At 48.4% G+C, this 27,837-nt stretch overlaps 1 protein-coding gene across 1 annotated transcript in view; it reads right to left on the reverse strand.

Moving 5' to 3' along the window:
- The window catches only part of LOC135056975 (uncharacterized), a 61,389-nt gene that overhangs the window by 20,178 nt on the left and 13,374 nt on the right, over window positions 1-27,837 (reverse strand). Inside the window, exons 2-6 of the mRNA XM_063962789.1 lie at window positions 25,216-25,293; window positions 23,537-23,634; window positions 23,283-23,391; window positions 12,422-12,519; window positions 2,712-2,823 (exon numbers count right to left, since the gene is read on the reverse strand). Of these exons, the coding sequence (XP_063818859.1) occupies window positions 2,712-2,823; window positions 12,422-12,519; window positions 23,283-23,391; window positions 23,537-23,634; window positions 25,216-25,249 (451 nt within the window). The 5' untranslated portion in view covers window positions 25,250-25,293. The remainder of the gene's footprint in view (window positions 1-2,711; window positions 2,824-12,421; window positions 12,520-23,282; window positions 23,392-23,536; window positions 23,635-25,215; window positions 25,294-27,837) is intronic.

The raw sequence follows: 27,837 nt of genomic DNA on the forward strand, positions 1-27,837 counted from the left end.
CTCTGGGCTGGTAACACACAGTCACATGATGTGAGGGGGAGAGCAGGAGTATAATAGGGGCTGGTGGCTCATGATGTATGAGATACACCAGAGAGTGTGGGGAGGAGACTGGTCAGATCTCTGGGCTGGTAACACACAGTGACATGATGTGAGGGGGAGAGCAGGAGTATAATAGGGGCTGATGGCTCATGATGTATGAGATACACCAGAGTGTGGGGAGGAGACTGGTCAGATCTATGGGCTGGTAACACACAGTCACATGATGTGAGGGGGAGAGCAGGAGTATACTAGGGGCTGATGGCTTCTCATGTATGAGATACACCAGAGTGTGTGGGGAGGAGACTGGTCAGATCTCTGGGCTGGTAACACACAGTGACATGATGTGAGGGTTAGAGCAGGAGTATAATAGGGGCTGATGGCTCCTGATGTATGAGATACACCAGAGAGTGTGGGAAGGAGACTGGTCAGATCTCTGGGCTGGTAACACACAGTGACATGATGTGAGGGTTAGAGCAGGAGTATAATAGGGGCTGATGGCTCCTGATGTATGAGATACACCAGAGAGTGTGGGGAGGAGACTGGTCAGATCTCTGGGCTGGTAACACACAGTGACATGATGTGAGGGGAGAGCAGGCATATAATAGGGCTGATGGTTTCTGATGTATGAGATACACCAGACAGTGTGGGGAGGAGACCGGTCAGATCTCTGGGCTGGTAACACACAGTGACATGATGTGAGGGGAAGAGCAGGAGTGTAATAGGGGCTGATAGCTCCTGATGTATGAGATACACCAGAGAGTGTGGGGAGGAGACTGGTCAGATCTCTGGGCTGGTAACACACAGTGACATGATGTGATGGGAGAGCAGGAGTATAATAGGGGCTCATGGCTCCTGATGTATGAGATATTCCAGAGAGTGTGGGGAGGAGACCGGTCAGATCTCTGGGCTGGTAACACACAGTCACATGATGTGAGGGGGAGAGCAGGAGTATAATAGGGGCTGGTGGCTCATGATGTATGAGATACACCAGAGAGTGTGGGGAGGAGACTGGTCAGATCTCTGGGCTGGTAACACACAGTGACATGATGTGAGGGGGAGAGCAGGAGTATAATAGGGGCTGATGGCTCATGATGTATGAGATACACCAGAGTGTGGGGAGGAGACTGGTCAGATCTATGGGCTGGTAACACACAGTCACTTGATGTGAGGGGGAGAGCAGGAGTATACTAGGGGCTGATGGCTTCTCATGTATGAGATACACCAGAGTGTGTGGGGAGGAGACTGGTCAGATCTCTGGGCTGGTAACACACAGTGACATGATGTGAGGGTTAGAGCAGGAGTATAATAGGGGCTGATGGCTCCTGATGTATGAGATACACCAGAGAGTGTGGGGAGGAGACTGGTCAGATCTCTGGGCTGGTAACACACAGTGACATGATGTGAGGGGAGAGCAGGCGTATAATAGGGGCTGATGGTTTCTGATGTATGAGATACACCAGACAGTGTGGGGAGGAGACCGGTCAGATCTCTGGGCTGGTAACACACAGTGACATGATGTGAGGGGGAGAGCAGGAGTGTAATAGGGGCTGATAGCTCCTGATGTATGAGATACACCAGAGAGTGTGGGGAGGAGACTGGTCAGATCTCTGGGCTGGTAACACACAGTGACATGATGTGATGGGAGAGCAGGAGTATAATAGTGGCTCATGGCTCCTGATGTATGAGATATTCCAGAGAGTGTGGGGAGGAGACCGGTCAGATCTCTGGGCTGGTAACACACAGTCACATGATGTGAAGGGGAGAGCAGGAGTATAATAGGGGCTGGTGGCTCATGATGTATGAGATACACCAGAGAGTGTGGGGAGGAGACTGGTCAGATCTCTGGGCTGGTAACACACAGTGACATGATGTGAGGGGGAGAGCAGGAGTATAATAGGGGCTGATGGCTCATGATGTAAGAGATACACCAGAGTGTGGGGAGGAGACTGGTCAGATCTATGGGCTGGTAACACACAGTCACATGATGTGAGGGGGAGAGCAGGAGTATACTAGGGGCTGATGGCTTCTCATGTATGAGATACACCAGAGTGTGTGGGGAGGAGACTGGTCAGATCTCTGGGCTGGTAACACACAGTGACATGATGTGAGGGGGAGAGCAGGAGTATAATAGGGGCTGATGGCTCCTGATGTCTGAGATACACCAGAGAGTATGGTGAGGAGACTGGTCAAATCTCTGGGCTGGTAATACACAGTGACACGATGTGAGGGGGAGAGCAGGAGTATAATAGGGGCTGATGGCTCCTGATGTATGAGATACACCAGAGAGTGTGGGAGGAGACTGGTCAGATCTCTGGGCTGGTAATACACAGTGACACGATGTGAGGGGGAGAGCAGGAGTATAATAGGGGCTGATGGCTCCTGATGTATGAGATACACCAGAGAGTGTGGGGAGGAGACTGGTCAGAGTGTGGGCTGGTAAGTCAGCCTCCTAACTACCATGTAACAAGATGTTTTTGAAAAATGACAGTTAGGAGCTGATTGGTGACCATTTATACAATCATACTAATATATTAAGCCTTAAAAAGTAATACAGTGGAGACAGATAAAGAGTGATAAATGACAATTATCACTCTTTATCTATCTCTACTGTATTTTTAAGGCTTAATACATTTGGGATTCCATTCTGTAATAATTGTTTATATATTACTCACATGTGCTGATATCTGTAGGGATTTCCTCCTCTTTACACTGCTGATCAACCCTCATATACATCTCTTCTTCTTCCTCTATATCTTCTATCTTAATATCAATCAAACTTTCGCTCTAAATAAGAAAAAAAACAATAAAATAAGAGTTATGGTAAAACTTACCCTTGTTAACTCTTTTTCTTCGAGGTCCATAGGATCCACAGGGATATGTTGCTGGAGACCAGAAACAGGGCACCAAACAGTTAAGCTTTTTGCTCCCAAGATGCACTGGTCCTTCTCCCTCATACCCCGCCCACAGCTCAGACCCCTCAGTTTTTGTTAACAAGGCCAAAGTATTCTTATTTTGCATGGTGGGAATGTTTATTACTTTCTGTGGGAATGGCTTGGCAGCATAAAGAGATACACCTGTACTTATAATCAGGGATGTTTTCAATCCTGAAGGGCTATTACTCTCATTTCAGACTCTGGTTGAGAGGTATGGGGTACATCATTCAGAATTGTTTATGCACCTTCAGATTGGAAAAATGTTCCTATAAGACCCAGTGGTTATATTGGGATCTCCTCCTGGCCAAGGTTGATAAATTATAGTCCCCTATGCTTGTTAAATGGACTTCTGATTGGTCCTGGACCCCTGCTGAGCAGGAATTTCTGTACCCGTTACCCCACATTCTTAAGGCTCTACACTCATCCCAGCTACAAGAAACTCATATACGATATCTCCATAGGGCATATACTGCCCCAGGGGCAAAGGAGACATATGGTCTCAACCGAAACTGGTCATTGCCCCAAATGAAATATTGATCCATCATTTTTGGGTTTTGTCCTAAGGTGAAGACATTTTGGTAAAAAGTATTAAGATACATTACCACCTCTTTCCACCTCCTCCTACCTATGGACCCAGTTTCCTCCTTGGCTTCCAGCCCTCGAAATGGTACATTCCCTCTACTCATAAACATATTATGCCCTTTCTTTTTGTGTTATTAACCTTAACAAAGAAACTTATCCTAAAGAACAGGATACTTAAATCCCCTCCTAGGGGTAAATTTACTAAGATGGGAGTTGTATTTAAGATGGGATGTTGCCTATAGCAACCAATCAGATTACAGGTATTATCTTCTAGAAGGTGCTAGATAAATGAGAAGTAGATTCTGATTGGTTGCTATGGGCAACATCCCATGTTAAATAGAACTCCCATCTTAGTTTACCCCCTAGACTGAAGAAACTTCAAAACCTTGCTCACCTCCACGCTCTACTTTGAACGACAATCTACGCTCCCCCTGACATTGAACATTCTGCATTCCTCTTCTATAAAAAAAAAATGGGGTTCCTATACCGAGACTTTAGATCCCTCCCATCAACAACATATAATGCAACTCTTTGACTCCCTTAGTTGGATCGCCTAGAAGTCTCTGTCCCATCTGATAAGGTGTTTCCATATGTTCTATATGTTGCTAATTTTTAGATGTATGCTCTACTATCCTTTTTATTATGTACATGGTAAATACGGTCTTGCGACATGTATTTACTCGGGTACTGAAGTTTACTTGGGTGCCATTTCCACCCCCCCCCCCCCCCCATTTCCAACCCTTAACTTCGTATCCTTGCCTTTTGTCTCCCTTGTTTATGTACATGTAATGGGTGTGGTATAATAAAGAGACAGTGTCTTGTTAGAAAGTCAATAGTTAGAAACCACTTGTTAGACAGTACAAAAGGTCGACAGGGTCAAAAAGTAGACATAAAAATGGTCGACATTAAAAAGGTAGACACCATTTATTTTTTTTGCATTTTTGGGGTTTGCGTGGATAGTTTTGTCATCTGGGACCCCCAATTGTAGAAAGACATCCTCTCTTGGGGTTCGCTGTGCTCTCCACAAGGTTTGTAACCAACTCTATGCCGACATGGATAGAGATGGTATGAAAATGTCCAAAAACATATAAAATTTCAAAAAACCTGTGTCTACCTTTTTTATGTGGACCATTTTCATGTTGACATTTTGACTCTGTCGACCTTTTGACCGTGTCGACCTAATGTCTGTCTAACATATGGTGTCTATCTATTGACTGTCCAACTAGACACTGTCTTTCTATCATCCGGATACCACATGTAATATGTATGTAAGTCTCCAAGTTTTTCTCCTTGCATGATTAGTTTTTGGACCGTCCACCGGACATTGGGCCTAATTCAGACCTGAGTGCTAGGGTGCATTTTTTGCATCCTTGCGATCAGGTAGTCGCCGCCTACAGGGGGAGGGGGAATTCGCTGTGCAGGGGTGCGATGGCATGTGCAGGACAGCTGCACAAACAGAAGTTTATGCAGTCTCTGCACAGCCCAAGACTTACTCCTTCAGTGCGATGATCGGGGCCGGAGCAGACGTCAGAAACCCTCCCTCCAAACGCCTAGTCCCTCCTGCGATTTTCCGGACTCTCCTCTAAAACGGTCAGTTGCCACCCACAAACGGCCTCTTCCTGTCAGTCACCTTGGGATCGCCCATGCGATCGATTTTTTCGCACTATCCCGTCACTCCCCGTCGCTGCGGACGGACACGCCTGCGCATTGTGTGTACGAAAACGTAGCCTAGCGATCAGGTCTGAATTACCCCCATCATTTCTTAGACGTCCTAATGTTACAGTCCAGACATTCGGTGTGTGACACAACTATACACAACTACTCATTTGAACATTTGTTTTCTCTTGGACTCTACTTTTGCCTTGTTGAGGCTCACTGAAGTTTGTTACATTACTACGTCTCTCGCTTCTTATATTTTTTTAAACCCAAGCCCATAGCAGGAGCTGGAGAGAAGAGAAGGAAGGATTGTACACAGAGGAAACACGCTCTCACAACCAGGAGATGGGAACTGGTGACCGAGAAGAGAAACCCATTGAGGCTAGATGTGTCAGTGTGGGCGCCCTGTGGATCCTATGGACCTCAAAGAAAAAGAGTGAACAAGGGTAAGTTTTACTCTTATTTTCTTTTTCAGGGTCCATAGGTATCCACACGGATGACCTTGGGCTGTCCCGAAGCATTTGAAATGGGAGGGGACGCTCCTAAGCTGACAGGAGAACATTGCGGCCAAATGAAGCATCTTGAGAGGCAAACTTAGCAAAGGCATAGAATCTAAGAAACATGTGGACAGAGGACCATGGGGTTGAATGGCATAGTTGTTCTGCAGACGCCCCACGGCTTGCTGCCCATGAAGGACCCACAGAGCGAGTAGAATGAGGTTTCACTGATTCCGACAGGAGAAGATCAGCCTGAGTACACACCTGTGATATGACCATACGAATACACGTAGCTAGCGTCTGCTTATTTGCAGGTCAGCCCCTCTTAAAGCATGAAGAGAGAATTTGTGTTCCTGATGGAGTCAGTATGCTGCTTGTATATTCTTAAGGCCCGGACCACATCTAGCGAAGCTTCACCAGCTGAGAGGTCAGATGATTGGAAAGACTGTACCAGAATTTCCTCGTTCAGGTGGAAACTGGACACCACCTTAGACAAATAACTGTCTTTTGTTCAAAGAACAGTTCTATCCTGATGAAAAAACAGAAATGTGGAACTGCATAAAAAGGGCCCCTAAGTCTGATACTCTACATGCAGAGGCAATAGCCAACAGAAGCAAAGTCTTGGCTGTGAACCATTTGAGGTCGTACTGAAGTCAAAGATTCAAAAGAACACTTCTGCAAGGCCCTTAGAACAAAGACAAATCCCATGGAGACAAAGGGAGGCTGAATCAAAAGAACTCCCTGTAGAAATGTCCTAACCTTCGACAATGGGGAAATCTGTCTCTAAAACGATATTGATAGAGCGGGAATATGAACTTTTAGAGAGGCCAGACGAAGTTCCATATCCAATCCGGCCCGAAGAAAGGACAGGATTCTAGATACTTTAAATACCAGAGGGTCATAATGTTTGACAGCACATCACTGGAAGTATGTATGCCAGACTCTATAATATATTCGACCTAAAGCTGGCTTCCTTGCCTTAAGCATGGGCTAAATGACAGGCCTGGAGAAATCCTTAGCTCTCAGCAAGGATGATTCAAGTGCCACGCCGTCAAAGACAGGCGAGCCAAGTTCGGGTGCAGACAAGGACACTGATACAACAGGTCTGGTCGCAGAGGAAGTGGCAGAGTATCGCCTATGGACAGACTCTGGAGGTAGGTAAATCAATGACATCTGGGTCATGCCGGCACTATCAGTAATATTTATGCCTCCTTTCTGCTTGAATTTGCTAATTATCCTGAGAAGGAGCTAGACTGGAGGGAAGAGGTACGCTAGATGAAAGGACCACTTTATTGCAAGGGTGTCCACAAATGTCACTTCGGGGTCTCATGTTCTGGACCCGTACACTGGAAGTTTGTGGTTGTGACATGAGGCCATAAGGTCCACATCCAGTAGGCCCCTGCTTTCTATCAGAATTTGAAAGACCTCCGGATGGAGGGATCACTCTCCTGGGTGCACCTCCTGCAGACTGAGGAAGTCCGTTTCCCAGTTTAGAACACCAGCAAAGAACACTGCGGAGATTGCTGGGATATGTTATTTGCCCATCCGAGGATGTGCTTTACCTCTCGCATTACCAACCGACTGCGGTCAGGACCTTGACCAACAGGACTGTTTCTGCTACAGTCCAAAATACTTGGAAGGAGTACTGGTTGACTACTGCACCCAAACCTCGAAGACTTGAGTCTGTGGTAAGGAGTATCCACTCTGAGATCCAGAAGGGTCTTCCTTGTCCAGGTGAGATGTTTGCAGCCAAGCCTTTGGCAAGAGCATTATTGTCTGGGATCTGATTAGATGGGCCAGACCATTCCATCTGAATAGCATCAGATGCTGAAGAGGTCTGGAGTGGAACTGTGCAAATTCCACCATGTCCAATGCTGACACCATCGATCCCAGAACCTGCATAGCCACCTGGACTGACAATCGGCGACTGTGTAGTAATCTGTGTACTCTCTCTGTTGCAGTGCTGGGAATTTGTCTACAGGTAAAGAGATTCTCTGTGCTTGGGAATCCAGAAGAGCTTCCAGATGTACGGTTCTCTGGCAAGGAGTTAGTGCAGACTTCTTCCAATTGATCAACCAGCCGTGCGTCTGCAAGCAGGCAATGGGTATCTGGAGATGGCAGTATAGGACCTCTGAAGAGTGTGCTAATATCAGCCGGTCATCCAGGTATTGCAGCCGGTCATCCAGGTATAGGGGCATTCTGATCCCCTGGCGCCGAAGCTGAGCCACCATTACTGGCATAATTTTGGTAAATACTCTTGGAACTGTAGACAGACCAAATGGCAGTGCCTGAAATTGATAATGTTGCTGCTGAACAGCAAAGCGAAGATACCACTATATACCGCAAAGATACCGCTATAGGCACATGTAGGTAAGCGTTCTCAACGTCTAAAGGTACCATGAAGTCCCCAGGCTGCACTGCCAGGACAATAGAGCAGAGAGTTTCAATGCAGAACTTGGTCACACTGATGTACTTGTTCAGAGATTTCTGGTTTAGAATAGGCCTCTAAGACCCGTTTTTTGTTTTTGCACCAGAAATAGGTTCGGATAAAAACCCATTTCCCTTTTGTGTTGCAGGGACAGAAACTATTATTCCTGATTGCAGAAATGGCTGAACTGCTTCCTAAAGAGCCAGTGCCTCGCTGGGTCTGACGGTTTGTCTGATAGAACAGTTTTGGGGGACGCCTTAGGAATGAGATGGTGTACCCCTGGGAGACCACTTCTTGCACCCAGGCATGTGTGGTCCGATGCCAGGTTTGTGTGAACTGAAGAAGTCAACCTCCCATCCTGGAATCCCTCAGGTGGGGGGGGGCCCGTCCCATCAGGCTGAGGGCCCAACTGCAGATTTGGCCTATGGACGTCTAGCAGTCCAGGCCTGCTTAGGTTTGAGCTTAGACTTGGTGGAAGCAGATTGCCTTGCAAAGGACTGGACTTTGGCCTTGCCCTTAAGGCGAAAGGACGAAGACCGAGGTCTTGGTCTATGTGCTTAAGGCAAGAAAGCGGTCATAGCTGTTGCCACAGAAGACACCATTACCGAACTCTGCTCCAAACAAAATCTGTCCAGCATATGGTAACGATTCTACAGCCTTTTTAGAATCCATGTCAGCTTTCCATGAGCGTAGCCATAAACTACGGCGAGCCAGTATAACTGTAGCTGGGATCGGGTAGAAGGAAGTCAAACTCTTTGGTACATGGAACTTCTTTCCTGCTGCTAAGCTTCACCCATTAACTCAGAAATTTGGACTGAGTGAGGGAATTACTCTTTGACTATTTTCTTCCGCTTGAAAAGTGGAACTTTCGGTCTAGGAGTGGGTTCACTATTCTCTGTCTGGAGGGTAGATCTAACCGTCCTTGCCAAGGCGGGAACATCAATTGTAGAATAATGTTCCTCTTCACCCGAGGGAGACTCAGTAAGAGAGGCCTCGTCGTCCTCCTCCTCACCATATGACTACTTGAGTCAAACACCTTGGTCCATTGTGACGAAGACACAGCAAGTCTGACGACTTTGGTAGATGTGGGTCCCAGACCCTGTAACAACTGCCGAAGAGCAGTAGATGAAGCAGCCAGGCTATGTGCTGTACTAGAGGGCATAGATGTGACCGGTATGGTCTGGTGCACTAACTTTGGTGGCCCTGTAGGGGGAGCATAACTGTGGCTACTAAATGGTATGCAATCTTTGACATTAGTGAAAAAGTAGCCCAGGGAGGTTCCTGTTGTACAGTTGAGGTGGAATGAAGCAGGTTGCACACAGCCCATCCTTCACAATATCCCCTGGGGACAACCCTGGAACTACGGGTAGCTCACTGTAGTATTTTCGGTAGCTCGCAGAGTGCAATGGCTTGAAGAGTCACTGGTGCTGGTCCCTTCAATTCTAAAATGAAGCTGGCCGCCAATCAGAGCTTCCGGACTAGCAGCGGCGGCTCCTGATTGGTTGCCGGCCTGCGAGATTTGATTAGCTCACGAGCAGGCACCACATTTCAAATGGGTGGCGGAGAGTGTCATCACGGCGTTCACCAGACTTTCAGTGAGTGGCAGGAGAGATACGCACTGCTCTCTCCTCCCCTCCCTTCAGACAGGAGCAGCACCGTCAGCGGCGGTGGTGGCAGAAGAAGCCAGCAACAATGAGCACTGCTGGGGGCATTATGTCTGGCACTGATAGGGGCATTATATCTGACACCACTAGGGGCATTTCACCTGGCACTGCTGGAGGCATTATACCTGGCACTGATGGGGGCATTATATCTGACACTACTGGGGGTATTTCACCTGGCACTGCTGGAGGCATTATACCTGGCACTGCTGGGGGCATTATACCTGGCATTGATGGGGGCATTATATCTGACATTACTGGGGGCATTACATCTGGCACTGCTGGTGGCATTATATCTGGCACTGCTGGGGTCATTATATCTGGCACTGCTGGGGGCATTATGTCTGACACTGCTGGGGGCATTATATCTGGCACTGCTGGGGGCATTATATCTGGCACTGCTGGGGGCATTATGTCTGACACTGCTGGGGGCATTATATCTGGCACTGCTGGGGGCATTATATCTGGAACTGCTGGGAGCATTATACCTGGCACTGCTGAGGGCATTATACCTGGCATTGATGGGGGCATTATATCTGACATTACTGGGGGCATTACATCTGGCACTGCTGGTGGCATTATATCTGGCACTGCTGGGGGCATTATACCTGGCATTGATGGGGGCATTATATCTGACATTACTGGGGGCATTACATCTGGCACTGCTGGTGGCATTATATCTGGCACTGCTGGGGTCATTATATCTGGCACTGCTGGGGGCATTATGTCTGACACTGCTGGGGGCATTATATCTGGCACTACTGGGGGCATTATGTCTGACACTGCTGGGGGCATTATATCTGGCACTGCTGGGGGCATTATATCTGGAACTGCTGGGAGCATTATACCTGGCACTGCTGAGGGCATTATACCTGGCATTGATGGGGGCATTATATCTGACATTACTGGGGGCATTACATCTGGCACTGCTGGTGGCATTATATCTGGCACTGCTAGGGGCATTACATCTGGAACTGCTGGGGGCATTATACCTGGCACTGTTGGGGGCATTATACCTGGCACTGCTGGGGGCATTACGTGTTTCTGGCACTGCTGGGGGCATTACGTGTTTCTGGCACTGCTGGGGGCATTACGTGCTTCTGGCACTGCTGGGGGCATTACGTGTTTCTGGCACTGCTGGGGGTATTACGTGTATCTGGCACTGCTACGGGCATTATGTGTATTGGGCACTGCTGGGGCATTACGTGTTTCTGGCACTACTGGGGGCATTACATGTTTCTGGCACTACTGGGACATTATGTGTATCTGGCACTGCTGGGGGCATTATGTGTATTGGGCACTGCTGGGGGTATTATGTGTTTCTGAAACTGCTGGGGGCATTACATGTTTCTGGCACTGCTGGGGGCATTATGTGCATCTGGCACTGCTGGGGGCATTATGTGCATCTGGCACTGCTGGGGGCATTATGTGTATCAGGCACTGCTGGGGGTATTACGTGTATCTGGCACTGCTGGGGGCATTACGTGTATCTGGCACTATACTGGGGGCATTATGTGTAAGAAGCACTACTGTTGGCATTATGTGTAACTAATATACAGTTGCAAGGCTAAACACACTTTCACAGGAGTGCGCGCGTTGTGGGGAAGGCAGTACCCATAGATAGGGTTCACCTGCCCTATCCACGAGCAAGCAAGCGGCAGCAGCAGAAGGAACATTCGGTTCAGTTTTTGTTTTTCAAAAATTTTAGTAGCTCTTCAACAGGTTTCATTTTTCTCAAGTAGCTCACACCCCAAATTAGGTTGGAGACCAGTGGTGTGACCTGTATGTGACAACTTGTTCTCACAGGTATAAGTAAATGTGATTTACAAGCACCCTCCTAATACACCAGCATCTGAGGGTGATAGAAGTAAAAGGAGCTAGCACAAGTCACATACAATGCAGAAAACAATTTACTGCCAACGGGCGCTGCATCAACTACACAACCTCTTGTGGGTGGTAAGATTTTAACGCTGTATAACCTGACTCCGCGGAGAGGTATATAGTGAGATTGGACCCAGCATTCCTGGAGACTTTCAAGCTTACAAAGATGACTACTGTGAGTCTCTGAGGGAAAGAGGGTGGAGGAGGAGCAGCGCTGGTATGCTAAGGACCGCCAAGCGCTGCTGCTCGATGTAAAATTACTAAGAAAAAAAAAGTAACTCCCAAAAATAAAGGTTAGGGCTGCACAAGCAGCCCCTTGTCTAAAGCTGCATGCAGTTCTTAGGGTCCACAGGGAAACATCGGGGGTTGTAGTTGTGGATGGAGAGTTCAGGCAACATACAGTTAACGCTTTCGAGATATCCCAGGATGCCAGGCTCTTCCTCCCTATAACCCCGCCTCCATGCTCAGAGCCTAATTTTTTTGCGGGGTATGAGGGAGAAGGACCAGTACATCTTGGGAGCTTAAGTGTTTGGTGCCCTGTTCCTGGTCTCTACCATTATACCCAGGGTCATCCTTGTGGATGCCTATGAACCCTGAAGGAGAAAAAGAAAATAACACTTCCATAATGTTTCATTTCATTGAGAAAATGAAAAACATCAGCGTATAAGACACAGACAGCTTCTCTACAGATCATATATTGTGTGACACACTTGAGTATATTGGAGAACTCTAAATCCCACCTACCTGATGCTCCTGTGGGAACCTGTGAGTCTCCTCTGTACAATCCTGGGAATAACGAGGACGGGGACATCTCTCTGGGGTATTTCTGTTGCTGGATCCATCTGTAGGAGACACAAAGTTATATACACTGTGTATATGTGACTAGTAGATGACCTACAGCCAGATGCGGAAAGCAAGAAAAAGATTATTTTTTGTACTTACCGTAAAACATTTGGTGTTCCCCATATGGACTCAGAGGAATTGATTTTATGCTGAGTAGAACAAAAATCCTCTTTTGTCATATCTGGGGAACACTGCAACCCTATGTTTCCCCGAACCAAGCATTAAGGAGGGGGGGTAGGGGACACCCAAAACCAGATGTCCAAAACCGGGGAAAAAAGGCCAAAGAACTGCTGGATGAAAGCAATGGTAAGCAGAATGCTATAGTACAAGGAAGCCACCACAGGTCAACCAAGGAACAGGCAGAGGAGAGGTCGCAAGATGGGAACAGGCGAACAGGAGGCTGAATAAGCAACTGAAAAGTGGAATATCGGAAAAGACCATATGTTCCGGAAATAGGAGCGACAAGGCAGAACACTCCCCCCGATAGCAGGAGACCCAGAGGTAACCCTGTCCTCAAAACATGTGGACATTCCCAGAGGATACCAACAGCTGACAATACAATGGACACAAGAATGGCCCATCATGGAAGAATAGCCACAGTCCCAACAGAACAATCTAGAAGCAGGAGTCAACAAAAAACTCCAAGTAAAACAGGCTTGGAATACCGAAAGGCTGAAAGAGAGAAAATATAAACCGTGGTCCAGAATCAGCTTCATGCTGGGATATACTGACATGCTCAAGAAGATATCCAAACAAAAACGGACCTAGATGCCTTTACTGTAAATTGCAACAGAGACACCCGATAAAAGGAAAGCCGCGCTAAGGAAAGGAGAAACACCCATAATCCTGAGCAGTGCACCTGAGTTCCCGCAAAACTGTAAAAGATGGAGACATGGACAGTAATGATCCTCAGTCTACAAGGCCAGTGGAACAGGCACCAAGGAGTGTAACCATGCACTCATGAAGAACATCTCCCAAGAGAAGTGCTGCAAAGGTAGACAGACTCAAACACCAATTCAAAACGGAACCCTGACCTCCCACGACAAGAGACCACTCCAGGGAGCCCAAGACAGATTCCTGACCTGAAACCCCAAAAAGGGTAGGTAAAAACTTCCAAACCGAAAGGCCCTCAAGACCAAACAAGTTAGGATGCCCAGGTGTTGAGACAAGAGCCAAGCACCAAAGGTACCAAAACAATTTGTCTCGGAAGGTTGGAACAAATAACCTGAACAGACCTCAGGCTGATGGATAAAGACATGGGCCCACCTGGTAACCAAAAAGATAAGCAAACATTGCAGGCAGGAGAGGGCTATGGAAAGGGCCACATAACCCTGATTCGGATCCTTAAGGTTAACTGAGGTAGCAACCACCGTACAGGCTTGGCCCCCTCTAGGATGGTAAAGTCCGAGAACTAGAAGCTAGGAAACAAAGCACTGAAAGATCTTAACAATAAATTGCCCGCTTCCCCATGTCAAGGATGGAATTCGGTTCTCACTGTATACTGGACAGGAACTTGAACAGTACTCCACAGGAGCCCTGTCTGGGAACCTGAAGCCCTTGCCTAGGAAGGGACAGCACAGTACAAACTCTATAACCTATGAAAAGAGAGTACAGTGGAAGAAAAAAAACACCCATCAGGCAAAAAAGATCCAAAAGTAGGACACCCAAGGCACACGTCTTTGTGGTTATGCTTGAGATATGAAAGTGTATGTGTTGTACACTGATCATGTAAAACATCTCATGCACAATCTACACAGACAAGACCAAGCACTGCTTGTGACCTTCAGGTGGCCTCCTAAATGAAACAGCTAAGAACGAGGAGTAGACAAACCCATGAACTGTCCATGTGGGGTCCCCTTTCTCTTATAGCTATGTGAGGACTAGAAAACCCTGCAACCTGTTGTACTGAGTCTTCTCCTACATCTGGTCCTCTGCTGCAGCTATGGAAACGTGAGATCTGCCTAGAAAGGAAAACCACTAGAAGATGAAGATACAGGGCACCGCATCATATAGAGGAACTACAGCATCGTAAGTACTGGAGAAATGGATTACTATCTCTACCATATCCGAGCCCAGTGGCCAAGTAATGACCGAGCTGCCAGATAGCGGTATGACACATAACTAGCGCTGCCTCAGTGGGTACAGGTCCAGAAGACACAACAGATCCAAAAGGGCTGTATATCCATACTTTTGTATTAATATAGTGAGAGCAATCTAACCAATCAACCAACTCTATCATGTATCTTCATGCACCCACACAGATACTGTATATACAGTACATCTACATCAGGGGTGGGGAACCTTTTTTCTACCAAGGGCCATTTGGATATTTATAAAATCCTTCGGGGGCCATACAAAAAATAAGATTTTACTCACCGGTAAATCTATTTCTCGTAGTCCGTAGTGGATGCTGGGGACTCCGTAAGGACCATGGGGAATAGACTGGCTCCGCAGGAGACTGGGCACTCTAAGAAAGATTTAGTACTACTGGTGTGCACTGGCTCCTCCCTCTATGCCCCTCCTCCAGACCTCAGTTAGGGAAACTGTGCCCGGAAGAGCTGACATTACAAGGAAAGAATTTGGAATCCAGAGTAAGACTCATACCAGCCACACCAATCACACTGTACAACTTGTGATAACATACCCAGTCAACAGTATGAACAACAACAGAGCATCAAACAATGGATGCCAGCATAACATAACCCTTTATTAAGCAATAACTATATACACGTATTGCAGAAAGTCCGCACTTGGGACGGGCTCCCAGCATCCACTACGAACTACGAGAAATAGATTTACCGGTGAGTAAAATCTTATTTTCTCTAACGTCCTAGTGGATGCTGGGGACTCCGTAAGGACCATGGGGATTATACCAAAGCTCCCAAACGGGCGGGAGAGTGCGGATGACTCTGCAGCACCGAATGGGCAAACACAAGGTCCTCCTCAGCCAGGGTATCAAACTTGTAGAACTTAGCAAATGTGTTTGAACCCGACCAAGTAGCTGCTCGGCAAAGCTGTAATGCCGAGACCCCTCGGGCAGCCGCCCAAGAAGAGCCCACTTTCTTTGTGGAATGGGCTTTCACTGATTTTGGATGCGGCAGAATGAGCCTGCTGAATCGTGTTACAGATCCAGCGAGCAATGGTTTGCTTTGAAGTAGGAGCACCCAGCTTGTTGGATGCATACAGGATAAACAGCGAGTCAGTCTTCCTGACTCCAGCCGTCCTGGCTACATAGATCTTCAAAGCCCTGACTACATCAAGCAACTTGGAATCCTCCAAGTCACGAGTAGCCGCAGGCACCACAATAGGTTGGTTCAAATGAAAAGATGACACCACCTTCGGCAGAAATTGCGGACGAGTCCGTAATTCTGCCCTGTCCATATGGAAAACCAGATAGGGGCTTTTACATGACAAAGCCGCCAATTCTGACACACGCCTAGCCGAAGCTAAGGCCAATAGCTGGATAGGGCCGAAATCTGGACATTTATGGACCCCAACTTCAAGCCCATAGTCACTCCAGACTGTAGGAAGTGCAGGAACCGGCCCAGCTGGAATTCCTCTGTAGGGGCCTTCCTGGCCTCACACCAGGCAACATATTTTCGCCATATACGGTGATAGTGTTTTGCTGTCACGTCCTTCCTAGCCTTTATCAGCGTAGGAATAACTTCATCCGGAATGCCTTTTTCCGCTAGGATCCTGCGTTCAACCGCCATGCCGTCAAACGCAGCCGCGGTAAGTCTTGGAACAGACAGGGCCCCTGTTGCAACAGGTCCTGTCTGAGAGGCAGAGGCCATGGGTCCTCTGTGAGCATTTCTTGCAGTTCCGGGTACCAAGTCCTTCTTGGCCAATCCGGAACAATGAGTATTGTTCTCACTCCTGTTTTTCTTACGATTCTCAGCACCTTGGGTATGAGAGGAAGAGGAGGAAACACATAGACCGACTGGAACACCCACGGTGTTACTAGTGCATCCACAGCTATCGCCTGAGGGTCTCTTGACCTGGCGCAATACCTTTGTAGCTTTTTGTTGAGACGGGATGCCATCATGTCCACCTGTGGCAGTTCCCATCGATTTGTAATCTGAGTGAAGACTTCGTGATGAAGACCCCACTCTCCCGGGTGGAGGTCGTGCCTGCTGAGGAAGTCTGCTTCCCAGTTGTCCACTCCCGGAATGAACACTGCTGACAGTGCTTGCACGTGATTCTCCACCCAACGAAGAATCCTGGTGGCTTCTGCCATCGCCACTCTGCTTCTTGTGCCGCCCTGGCGGTTTACATGAGCCACTGCGGTGATGTTGTCTGACTGAATCAGCACCGGTTGGTTGCGAAGCAGAGGCTCCGCTTGACTCAGGGCGTTGTATATGGCCCTTAGTTCCAGGATATTTATGTGCAGACAAGCCTCCTGACTTGACCACAACCCTTGGAAGTTTCTTCCCTGAGTGACTGCCCCCCATCCTCGGAGGCTCGCATCCGTGGTCACCAGGACCCAGTCCTGTATGCCGAACCTGCGGCCCTCAAGAAGGTGAGCACTCTGCAGCCACCACAGAAGAGACACCCTGGCCCTCGGGGACAGGGTGATCAGCCGATGCATCTGAAGATGCGATCCGGACCACTTGTCCAACAGATCCCACTGAAAGATCCTCGCATGGAACCTGCCGAAGGGAATGGCTTCGTACGATGCCACCATCTTTCCCAGGACTCGCGTGCAGTGATGCACCGACACCTGTTTCGGTTTTAAGAGGTCTCTGACTAGAGTCACGAGCTCCTGAGCCTTCTCCGCCGGGAGAAACACCTTCTTCTGGTCTGTGTCCAGAATCATGCCCAGAAAGGGCAGACGCGTCGTAGGAATCCGCTGCGACTTTGGGATATTCAGAATCCAGCCATGCTGCTGCAACACTTCCTGAGAGTGTGCTACGCTGATCAGCAACTGCTCCCTGGACCTCGCCTTTATGAGGAGATCGTCCAAGTATGGGATAACTGTGACTCCTTGCTTTCTCAGGATCACTATCATTTCCACCATTACCTTGGTAAATATTCTCGGTGCCATGGAGAGCCCAAACGGCAACGTCTGGAATTGGTAATGACAGTCCTGTACCACAAATCTGAGGTACTCCTGATGAGGTGGATAAATGGGGACATGCAAGTAAGCATCCTTGATGTCCAGAGACACCATAAAATCCCCCTCTTCCAGGTTTGCAATGACCGCTCTGAGCGATTCCATTTTGAACTTGAATCTTTTCAGATAAATGTTCAGGGACTTTAAATTCAATATGGGTCTGACCGAACCGTCCGGTTTCGGTACCACAAACATTGTGGAATAGTATCCCCTTCCCTGTTGAAGGAGGGGAACCTTTACCACCACCTGCTGGAGATATAACTTGTGAATTGCCGCTAACACTACTTCCCTTTCCATGGGGGAAGCTGGCAGGGCCGATTTGAGGTAACGGTGAGGGGGCATCACTACGAATTCTAGCTTGTATCCCTGAGACACAATCCGTATAGCCCAGGGATCCACCTGTGAGCGAACCCACTGGTGGCTGAAATTTCGGAGACGCGCCCCCACCGCTCCTGGCTCCTGTGGAGCCCCAGCGTCATGCGGTGGATTTAGTGGAAGCCGGGGAGGACTTCTGTTCCTGGGAACTAGCTGTATTGTGCAGCTTCCTTCCTCTACCCCTGCCTCTGGCAAGAAAGGACGCACCTCTAACCTTCTTGCTTCTTTGTGATCGAAAGGACTGCATTTGGTAATACTGCGCTTTCTTAGGCTGTGAGGGAATATATGGCAAAAAATTTGACTTCCCAGCCGTAGCTGTGGAAACTAGGTCCGAGAGACCGTCCCCAAACAATTCCTCACCCATGTAAGGTAAAACCTCCATGTGCTTTTTGGAGTCGGCATCACCTGTCCATTGCCGAGTCCACAGGACCCTTCTGGCAGAAATTGACATTGCATTTATTCTAGAGCCCAGTAGGCAAATGTCCCTCTGGGTATCCCTCATATATAGGACAGCGTCTTTTATATGCCTCAGGGTCAGTAAAATGGTATCCTTGTCTAAGGTATCCAGTTCCTCAAACAGATTATCTGTCCATGCTGCTACAGCACTACACATCCAGGCCGACGCAATTGCCGGCCTCAGTAGAGTACCTGAATGTGTATAAACAGACTTCAGGATACTTTCCTGCTTCCTATCGGCAGGATCCTTTAGGGAGGCCGTATCCTGTGACGGCAGGGCCACCTTCTTAGATAAGCGTGTCAGAGCTTTATCTACCCTAGGGGAGGATTCCCAGCGCATCCTGTCCGTTGGCGGGAAAGGGTACGCCATAAGTAACCATTTGGAAATCAGCACTTTCCTATCGGGGGAATCCCACGCTTTTTCACATAACTCATTTAACTCATGTGAAGGGGGAAAAGTCACCTCTTGCTTTTTCTCCCCATACATATAAACCCTCTTGTCAGGGACAGGGTTTACCTCTGATATGTGCAATACATCCTTCATTGCTATAATCATGTAGCGGATGGCTTTAGCCATTTTAGGCTGCAATTTTGCATCATCGTCATCGACACTGGAGTCAGAATCCGTGTCGATATCTGTGTCAACAATTTTGGATAGTGGGCGCTCCTGAGACCCTGACGGCCTCTGCGCTGTAGGATCAGGCATGGGCTGAGACCCCGACTGTCCCAAGGCATCAGCTTTATCCAACCTTTTATGCAAGGAGTTTACATTATCATTTAACAGCTTCCACATATCCATCCAATCAGGTGTCGGCGCCGTCGGCGGAGACACGTCATTCATCTGCACCTGCTCTACCTCCACATAGCCCTCCTCGTCAAACATGTCGACACACGCGTACCGACACACCACACACACACAGGGGATGCTCTATATGAGGACAGGACCCCCACAAGGCCTTTTGGAGAGACAGAGAGAGAGTATGCCAGCACACACCCCAGCGCTATATGACCCAGGAATCACACAGTAACTTAGTGTTTACCCAGTAGCTGCTGTATATATGATTAATGCGCTAAATTTATGTGCCCCCCCTCTCTTTTTACCCTCTTTCTACCGTGAGTCTGCAGGGGAGAGCCTGGGGAGCTTCCTCTCAGCGGAGCTGTGGAGAGAAAATGGCGCTGGTGAGTGCTGAGGAAGAAGGCCCCGCCCCCTCAGCGGCGGGCTTCTGTCCCGCGATTTTGTGTAAAATTAATGGTGGGGGCTCATGCATAATACAGTGCCCAGCTGTATATATGCTGCTTTTTTGCCAGGAGGTAATCAATTGCTGCCCAGGGCGCCCCCCCCCCTGCGCCCTGCACCCTACAGTGACCGGAGTGTGTGGGTTAGTGTGGGCGCAATGGCGCACAGCTGCAGTGCTGTGCGCTACCTCATATGAAGACAGGAGTCTTCTGCCGCCGATTTTGACATCTTCTTGCTTCAACCCGCCGGCTTCTGTCTTCTGGCTCTGCGAGGGGGACGGCGGTGCGGCTCCGGGAACGGACGACAAGGTCAGGTCCTGTGTTCGATCCCTCTGGAGCTAATGGTGTCCAGTAGCCTAAGAAGCACAACCTATCCGCAGTTAGTAGGTTTGCTTCTCTCCCCTCAGTCCCACGTAGCAGAGAGTCTGTTGCCAGAAGAAGCTCTCTGAAAATAAAAAAACCTAACTAAAATACTTTCTTATTAGCAAGCTCAGGAGAGCTCACTAAAATGCACCCAGCTCTGTCAGGGCACAGATTCTAACTGAGGTCTGGAGGAGGGGCATAGAGGGAGGAGCCAGTGCACACCAGTAGTACTAAATCTTTCTTAGAGTGCCCAGTCTCCTGCGGAGCCCGTCTATTCCCCATGGTCCTTACGGAGTCCCCAGCATCCACTAGGACGTTAGAGAAATTATCAACTTAAAAATGAGCCTGCCCCCAGTCAGTTGTTAGGCCCCATTAGATATGCCCCCTAGTAGCGACGCTTACACACACACACATTAAAAGAAAGAAAAAACACAATACTCACCAGCACCGCTCCTGCTTCCGGACCGTTGCCCGCTGCCTGGCCACTCGCTCCTCAGAACTATGGGAGAGACGTCATGACATCTCTACCATAACACCGCACAGCAGCACACGCACACTGCCAGAGCCGGAAGCCAGAGCTCAGGAGTGATCTCCTGCCTCCGGCTACTGCTGAGGGTAAGAAGCCAGGTGCCCACTAGTAACAAAATCTCAGCGGGCGCCCAGCTAGGTGAGCCTGGCCGGGCCGGATCAAGTGGCTCTGCGGGCCTTATATGGCACTCGGGCCTGAGGTTCCCCACCCCTGATCTACATACTAGGTACACCAGGTAATGTCTGTAAACCATACATGAAGTGAAGAGTACCATACACTGGAACTGGCTTAAACCCAGCAGTCTAGAGTATAACAGGGCCCGTACAGGGTACGGGCAGTCAGTAAGTGCCCTGAATGGTTACAAAAATCCCCACACTACGTAACATAGGCTGACCTGGGGTGCTGGTGTATCCCACATGTATGAGATACACCAGACAGTGTGGGGAGGAGACTGGTCAGATCTCTGGGCTGGTAACATACAGTGACATGATGTGAGGGGGAGAGCAGGAGTATAATAGGGGCTGATGGCTCCTGATGTATGAGATACACCAGACAGTGTGGGGAGGAGACTGGTCAGATCTCTGGGCTGGTAACACACAGTGACATGATGTGAGGGGGAGAGCAGGAGTATAATAGGGGCTGATGGCTCCTGATGCATGAGATACACCAGAGAGTGTGGGGAGGAGACTGGTCACATCCCTGGGCTGGTAACACACAGTGACATGATGTGAAGGGGAGAGCAGGAGTATAATAGCGGCTGATGGCTCCTGATGTATATGATACACCAGAGTGTGTGGGGAGGAGACTGGTCAGATCTCTGGGCTGGTAACACACAGTGACATGATGTGAGGGGGAGAGCAGGAGTATAATAGGGGCTGATGGCTCCTGATGTATGAGATACACCAGAGAGTGTGGGGAGGAGACTGGTCAGATCTCTGGGCTGGTAACACACAGTGACATGATGTGAGGGGGAGAGCAGAAGTATAATAGGGGCTGATGACTCCTGATGTATATGATACACCAGAGTGTGTGGGGAGGAGACTGGTCAGATCTCTGGGCTGGTAACACACAGTGACATGATGTGAGGGGGAGAGCAGGAGTATAATAGCGGCTGATGGCTCCTGATGTATGAGATACACCAGAGAGTGTGGGGAGGAGACTGGTCAGATCTCTGGGCTGGTAACACACAGTGACATGATGTGAGGGGGAGAGCAGGAGTATAATAGCGGCTGATGGCTCCTGATGTATGAGATACACCAGAGAGTGTGGGGAGGAGACTGGTCAGATCTCTGGGCTGGTAACACACAGTGACATGATGTGAGGGGGAGAGCAGGAGTATAATAGCGGCTGATGGCTCCTGATGTATGAGATACACCAGAGAGTGTGGGGAGGAGACTGGTCAGATCTCTGGGCTGGTAACACACAGTGACATGATGTGAGGGGGAGAGCAGAAGTATAATAGGGGCTGATGGCTCCTGATGTATGAGATACACCAGAGAGTGCGAGGAGGAGACTGGTCAGATCTCTGGGCTGGAAACACACAGTGACATGATGTGAGGGGGAGAGCAGGAGTATAATAGCGGCTGATGGCTCCTGATGTATGAGATACACCAGAGAGTGTGGGGAGGAGACTGGTCAGATCTCTGGGCTGGTAACACACAGTGACATGATGTGAGGGGGAGAGCAGGAGTATAATAGCGGCTGATGGCTCCTGATGTATGAGATACACCAGAGAGTGTGGGGAGGAGACTGGTCAGATCTCTGGGCTGGTAACACACAGTGACATGATGTGAGGGGGAGAGCAGAAGTATAATAGGGGCTGATGGCTCCTGATGTATGAGATACACCAGAGAGTGTGAGGAGGAGACTGGACAGATCTATGGGCTGGAAACACACAGTGACATGATGTGAGGGGGAGGGCAGGAGTATAATAGGAGCTGATGGCTCCTGATGTATGAGGTACACCAGAGAGTGTGGGGAGGAGACTGGTAAGATCTCTGGGCTGGTAACACACAGTGACATGATGTGAGGGGGAGAGCAGGAGTATAATAGGGGCTGATGGCTCCTGATGTATGAGATACACCAGAGAGTGTGGGGAGGAGACTGGTCAGATCTCTGGGCTGGTAACACACAGTGACATGATGTGAGGGGAGAGCAGGAGTATAATAGGGGCTGATGGCTCCTGATGTATGAGATACACCAGAGAGTGTGGGGAGGAGACTGGTCAGACCTCTGGGCTGGTAACACACAGTGACATGATGTGAGGGAGAGAGCAGGAGTATAATAGGGGCTGATGGCTCCTGATGTATGAGATACACCAGAGAGTGTGGGGAGGAGTCTGGTCAGATCTCTGGGCTGGTAACACACAGTGACATGATGTGAGGAGGAGAGCAGGAGTATAATAGGGGCTGATGGCTCCTGATGTATGAGATACACCAGAGAGAGTAGAGAGGAGACTGGTCAGCTCTCTGGGCTGGTAACACACAGTGACATGATGTGAGGGGGAGCAGGAGTATAATAGGGGCTGATGGCTCCTGATGTATGAGATACACCAGAGAGTGTGGGGAGGAGACTGGTCAGATCTCTGGGCTGGTAACACACAGTGACATGATGTGAGGGGAAGAGCAGGAGTATAATAGGGGCTGATGTCTCATGATGTATAGATTACATAATTAGTGTTTATTACTCACCTGTGCTGTTATCTGTAGGGATATCTTCCTCTTTAAATTGCTGATCACCCATTACATACATCTCTTCTTCTCCATCTATAACTTCTATCTTAATATCAGTCAAATCGCCCTAATCAACCCATAAAATAATAAAATAACACTTTAAAAATGTCTGGTTTCTTTATGATTAAACAGTATAATATCAGTATAAGACACACACAGCTGCTCTGCACATCAAAGAGTGACAGTCACTTTGATATATAAATCCCACCTACCTTATACTCTTGTAGAATCCTGTAATTCTCCCCTGTACAATCCTGTGTATACAAAGGACGGGGACATCTCTCTGGGGTATCTCTGTTACTGGGACCATCTGTAGGAGACACACAGTGACTGAGCATATTGTATATACAGTACTGTGCAAAAGTTTTAGGCAGGTGTGGTAAGAATGCTTTCAAAAATAGAAGTATTAATAGTTTATTTTTATCCATTAACAAAATGCAAAGTGAATGACAGAAGACAAATCAAATAAAAATTTGATGTGACCGCCCTTTGCCTTCAAAACAGCATAAATTCTTCTAGGTACACTTGCACACAGTTTTTGAAGGAATTCGGCAGGGAGGTTGTTCCAAACATCTTGGAGAACTTACCACAGATCTTCTGTGGATGTAGCTTGCTCAAATATTTCTGTGTCTTCATGTAATCCCAGACAGACTTGATGATGATGAGATCCGGGCTCTGTGGGGACATATCATCACTTTCAGGACTCCTTGTTCTTCTTTATGCTGAAAATAGTTCTTAATGACATTGGCTGTAAATTTGGGGTCGTTGTCCTGCTGCAGAATAATTTTGGAGCCAATCAGACGCCTCCCTGATGGTATTGCATGATGGATAAGTACCTGCCTGTATTTCTCAGCATTGAGGACACCATTAATCCTGACCAAGTCGCCCACATCCATCTGCTGAAATGCAGCACCAAATTTGCAAGGAACCTCTACCATGCTTCACTGTTTCCTGGAGACACTCATTATTGTACCACTGTCCAGCCCACTGGTGAACAGAATAGTTGAGTCGCTTGGCCTTGTTTCCACGTTGAAGGTATGGATTTTTGGCCCAATTTCTTCCATGAAGACCACTTCTGGCCAGACTTCTCCAACCTGTTGATAGGTGTACCTGGGTTTCACTGGTTTCTGCCAGTTCTGAGCTGATGGCAAATCTAGACATCTTCCCATTTTGAAGGGAAGTAAGCATGATATGACTTTCATCAAATGCACTAAGTTTCCTTGGCCATCCACTGTGTCTACGATCCTCAGCGTTGCCCGTTTCTTTGTGCTTCTTCGAAAGAGCTTGAACAGCACATCTTGAAATCCCAGTCTGCTTGAAATCTTTGCCTGGGAGAGACCTTGCTGATGCAGTAAAACTACCTTGTGTCCTGCTGCTGTGCTCAGTCTTGCCATGGTGTATGACCTGTGACATGAAACCGTCTTCTACAACCTGACCTTTGTAACACAGTTTGGCTGTTCCTCCTCCAGTTTTAAGCCTCCTACACAGCTGTTTCTGTTTTAGTTAATGACTACTGTATGTTTCAACCTATATATGAAGATGATCATTATCACCTGTTTGGTATGGTTGGTTAATCCTACACCTGACTATAATCCTACAAAATCCCTGACTTTGTGCAAGTGTACCTAGAAGAATTGATGCTGTTTTAAAGGCAAAGAGTGGTCACATCAAATATTGATCTTAAATTTCTCTTCTGTTCATTTTGCATCTTGTTAATAGATTAAAAAAACTATTAACACTTCTACTTTTGAAAGCGTTCTTACTTTGCAGCATTCTTTCCACAACTGCCTAAAACTTTTGCACAGTATTGTATGTGATTATCAGATGATGTGTGTATATAGGGGCCCCCATACCTGCTCTCCCTGTACAATACATGACAGTCTCCTCTTACCCAGTGATGTGAGGGTCCGGTGATTCTCCATCATCACGTCCTTATAGAGACCCCTGTGTTCCTCTATATACTCACCTCCTGCATGGAGACATAGACAGTGACATCCAGACCCCTTATAGGAACCTGACACACACAGTGATACAGTCATCAGCCAGACACGTCCCCTGGTGTTACTGTATAATGTCCCATTCCCAGCAGTCACCTCTCCAGTCATCACCCAGACACGTCCCCTGGTGTTACTGTATAATGCCCCATTCCCAGCAGTCACCTCTCCAGTCATCACCCAGACACATCCCCTGGTGTTACTGTATAATGCCCCATTCCCAGCAGTCACCTCTCCAGTCATCACCCAGACACATCCCTTGGTGTTACTGTATAATGTCCCATTCCCAGCAGTCACCTCTCCAGTCATCACCCAGACACGTCCCCTGGGGTTACTGTATAATGTCCCATTCCCAGCAGTCACCTCTCCAGTCATCAACTAGACACATCCCCTGGTGTTACTCTATAATGTCCCATTCCCAGCAGTCACTTCTCCAGTCATCACCCAGACACGTCCCCTGGGGTTACTGTACAATGTCCCATTCCCAGCAGTCACCTCTCCAGTCATCAACTAGACACATCCCCTGGTGTTACTCTATAATGTCCCATTCCCAGCAGTCACCTCTCCAGTCATCACCCAGACACGTACCCTGGTGTTACTGTATAATGTCCCATTCCAGCAGTCACCTCTCCAGTCATCACCCAGACACGTCCCCTGGGGTTACTGTATAATGTCCCATTCCCAGCAGTCACCTCTCCAGTCATCACCTAGACACATCCCCTGGTGTTACTCTATAACGTCCCATTCCCAGCAGTCACCTCTCCAGTCATCACCCAGACACGTACCCTGGTGTTACTGTATAATGCCCCATTCCCAGCAGTCACCTCTCCAGTCATCACCCAGACACGTCCCCTGGTCTTACTGTATAATGTCCCATTCCCAGCAGTCATCTCCCCAGTCATCACCCAGACACGTCCTCTGGTGTTACTGTATAATGCCCCATTCCCAGCAGTCACCTCTCCACTCATCACCCACACACGTCCCCTGGTGTTACTGTATAATGTCCCATTCCCAGCAGTCACCTCTCCAGTCATCACCCAGACACGTCCCTTGGTGTTACTGTATAATGTCCCATTCCCAGCAGTCACCTCTCCAGTCATCACCCATACACCTCCCCTGGTGTTACTGTATAATGTCCCATTCCCAGCAGTCACCTCTCCAGTCATCACACAGACACGTCCCTTGGTGTTACTGTATAATGCTCCATTCCCAGCAGTCACCTCTCCAGTCATCACTCAGACACGTCCCTTGGTGTTACTGTATAATGCTCCATTCCCAGCAGTCACCTCTCCAGTCATCACCCAGACACATCCCCTGGTGTTATTGTATAATGTCCCATTCCCAGCAGACACCTCTTCAGTCATTACCCAGACACATCCCCTGGTGTTACTGTATAATGTCCCATTCCCAGCAGTCACCTCTCCAGTCATCAATCAGACACATCCCCTGGTGTTACTGTATAATGTCCCATTCCCAGCAGTCACCTCTCCAGTCATCACCTAGACACATCCCCTGGTGTTACTCTATAACGTCCCATTCCCAGCAGTCACCTCTCCAGTCATCACCCAGACACGTACCCTGGTGTTACTGTATAATGTCCCATTCCAGCAGTCACCTCTCCAGTCATCACCAAGACACGTCCCCTGGGGTTAATGTATAATGTCCCATTCCCAGCAGTCACCTCTCCAGTCATCACCTAGACACATCCCCTGGTGTTACTCTATAACGTCCCATTCCCAGCAGTCACCTCTCCAGTCATCACCCAGACACGTACCCTGGTGTTACTGTATAATGCCCCATTCCCAGCAATCACCTCTCCACTCATCACCCACACACTAGAGATGAGCGCCTGAAATTTTTCGGGTTTTGTGTTTTGGTTTTGGGTTCGGTTCCGCGGCCGTGTTTTGGGTTCGAACGCGTTTTGGCAAAACCTCACCGAATTATTTTTGTCGGATTCGGGTGTGTTTTGGATTCGGGTGTTTTTTTCCAAAAACACTAAAAAACAGCTTAAATCATAGAATTTGGGGGTCATTTTGATCCCAAAGTATTATTAACCTCAAAAACCATAATTTACACTCATTTTCAGTCTATTCTGAATACCTCACACCTCACAATATTATTTTTAGTCCTAAAATTTGCACCGAGGTCGCTGTGTGAGTAAGATAAGCGACCCTAGTGGCCGACACAAACACCGGGCCCATCTAGGAGTGGCACTGCAGTGTCACGCAGGATGTCCCTTCCAAAAAACCCTCCCCAAACAGCACATGACGCAAAGAAAAAAAGAGGCGCAATGAGGTAGCTGTGTGAGTAAGATTAGCGACCCTAGTGGCCGACACAAACACCGGGCCCATCTAGGAGTGGCACTGCAGTGTCACGCAGGATGGCCCTTCCAAAAAACCCTCCCCAAACAGCACATGACGCAAAGAAAAAAAGAGGCGCAATGAGGTAGCTGACTGTGTGAGTAAGATTAGCGACCCTAGTGGCCGACACAAACACCGGGCCCATCTAGGAGTGGCACT

The sequence above is a fragment of the Pseudophryne corroboree genome, chromosome 3 (assembly GCF_028390025.1).
Source record: "Pseudophryne corroboree isolate aPseCor3 chromosome 3, aPseCor3.hap2, whole genome shotgun sequence".
Lineage (NCBI taxonomy): Eukaryota > Metazoa > Chordata > Amphibia > Anura > Myobatrachidae > Pseudophryne > Pseudophryne corroboree.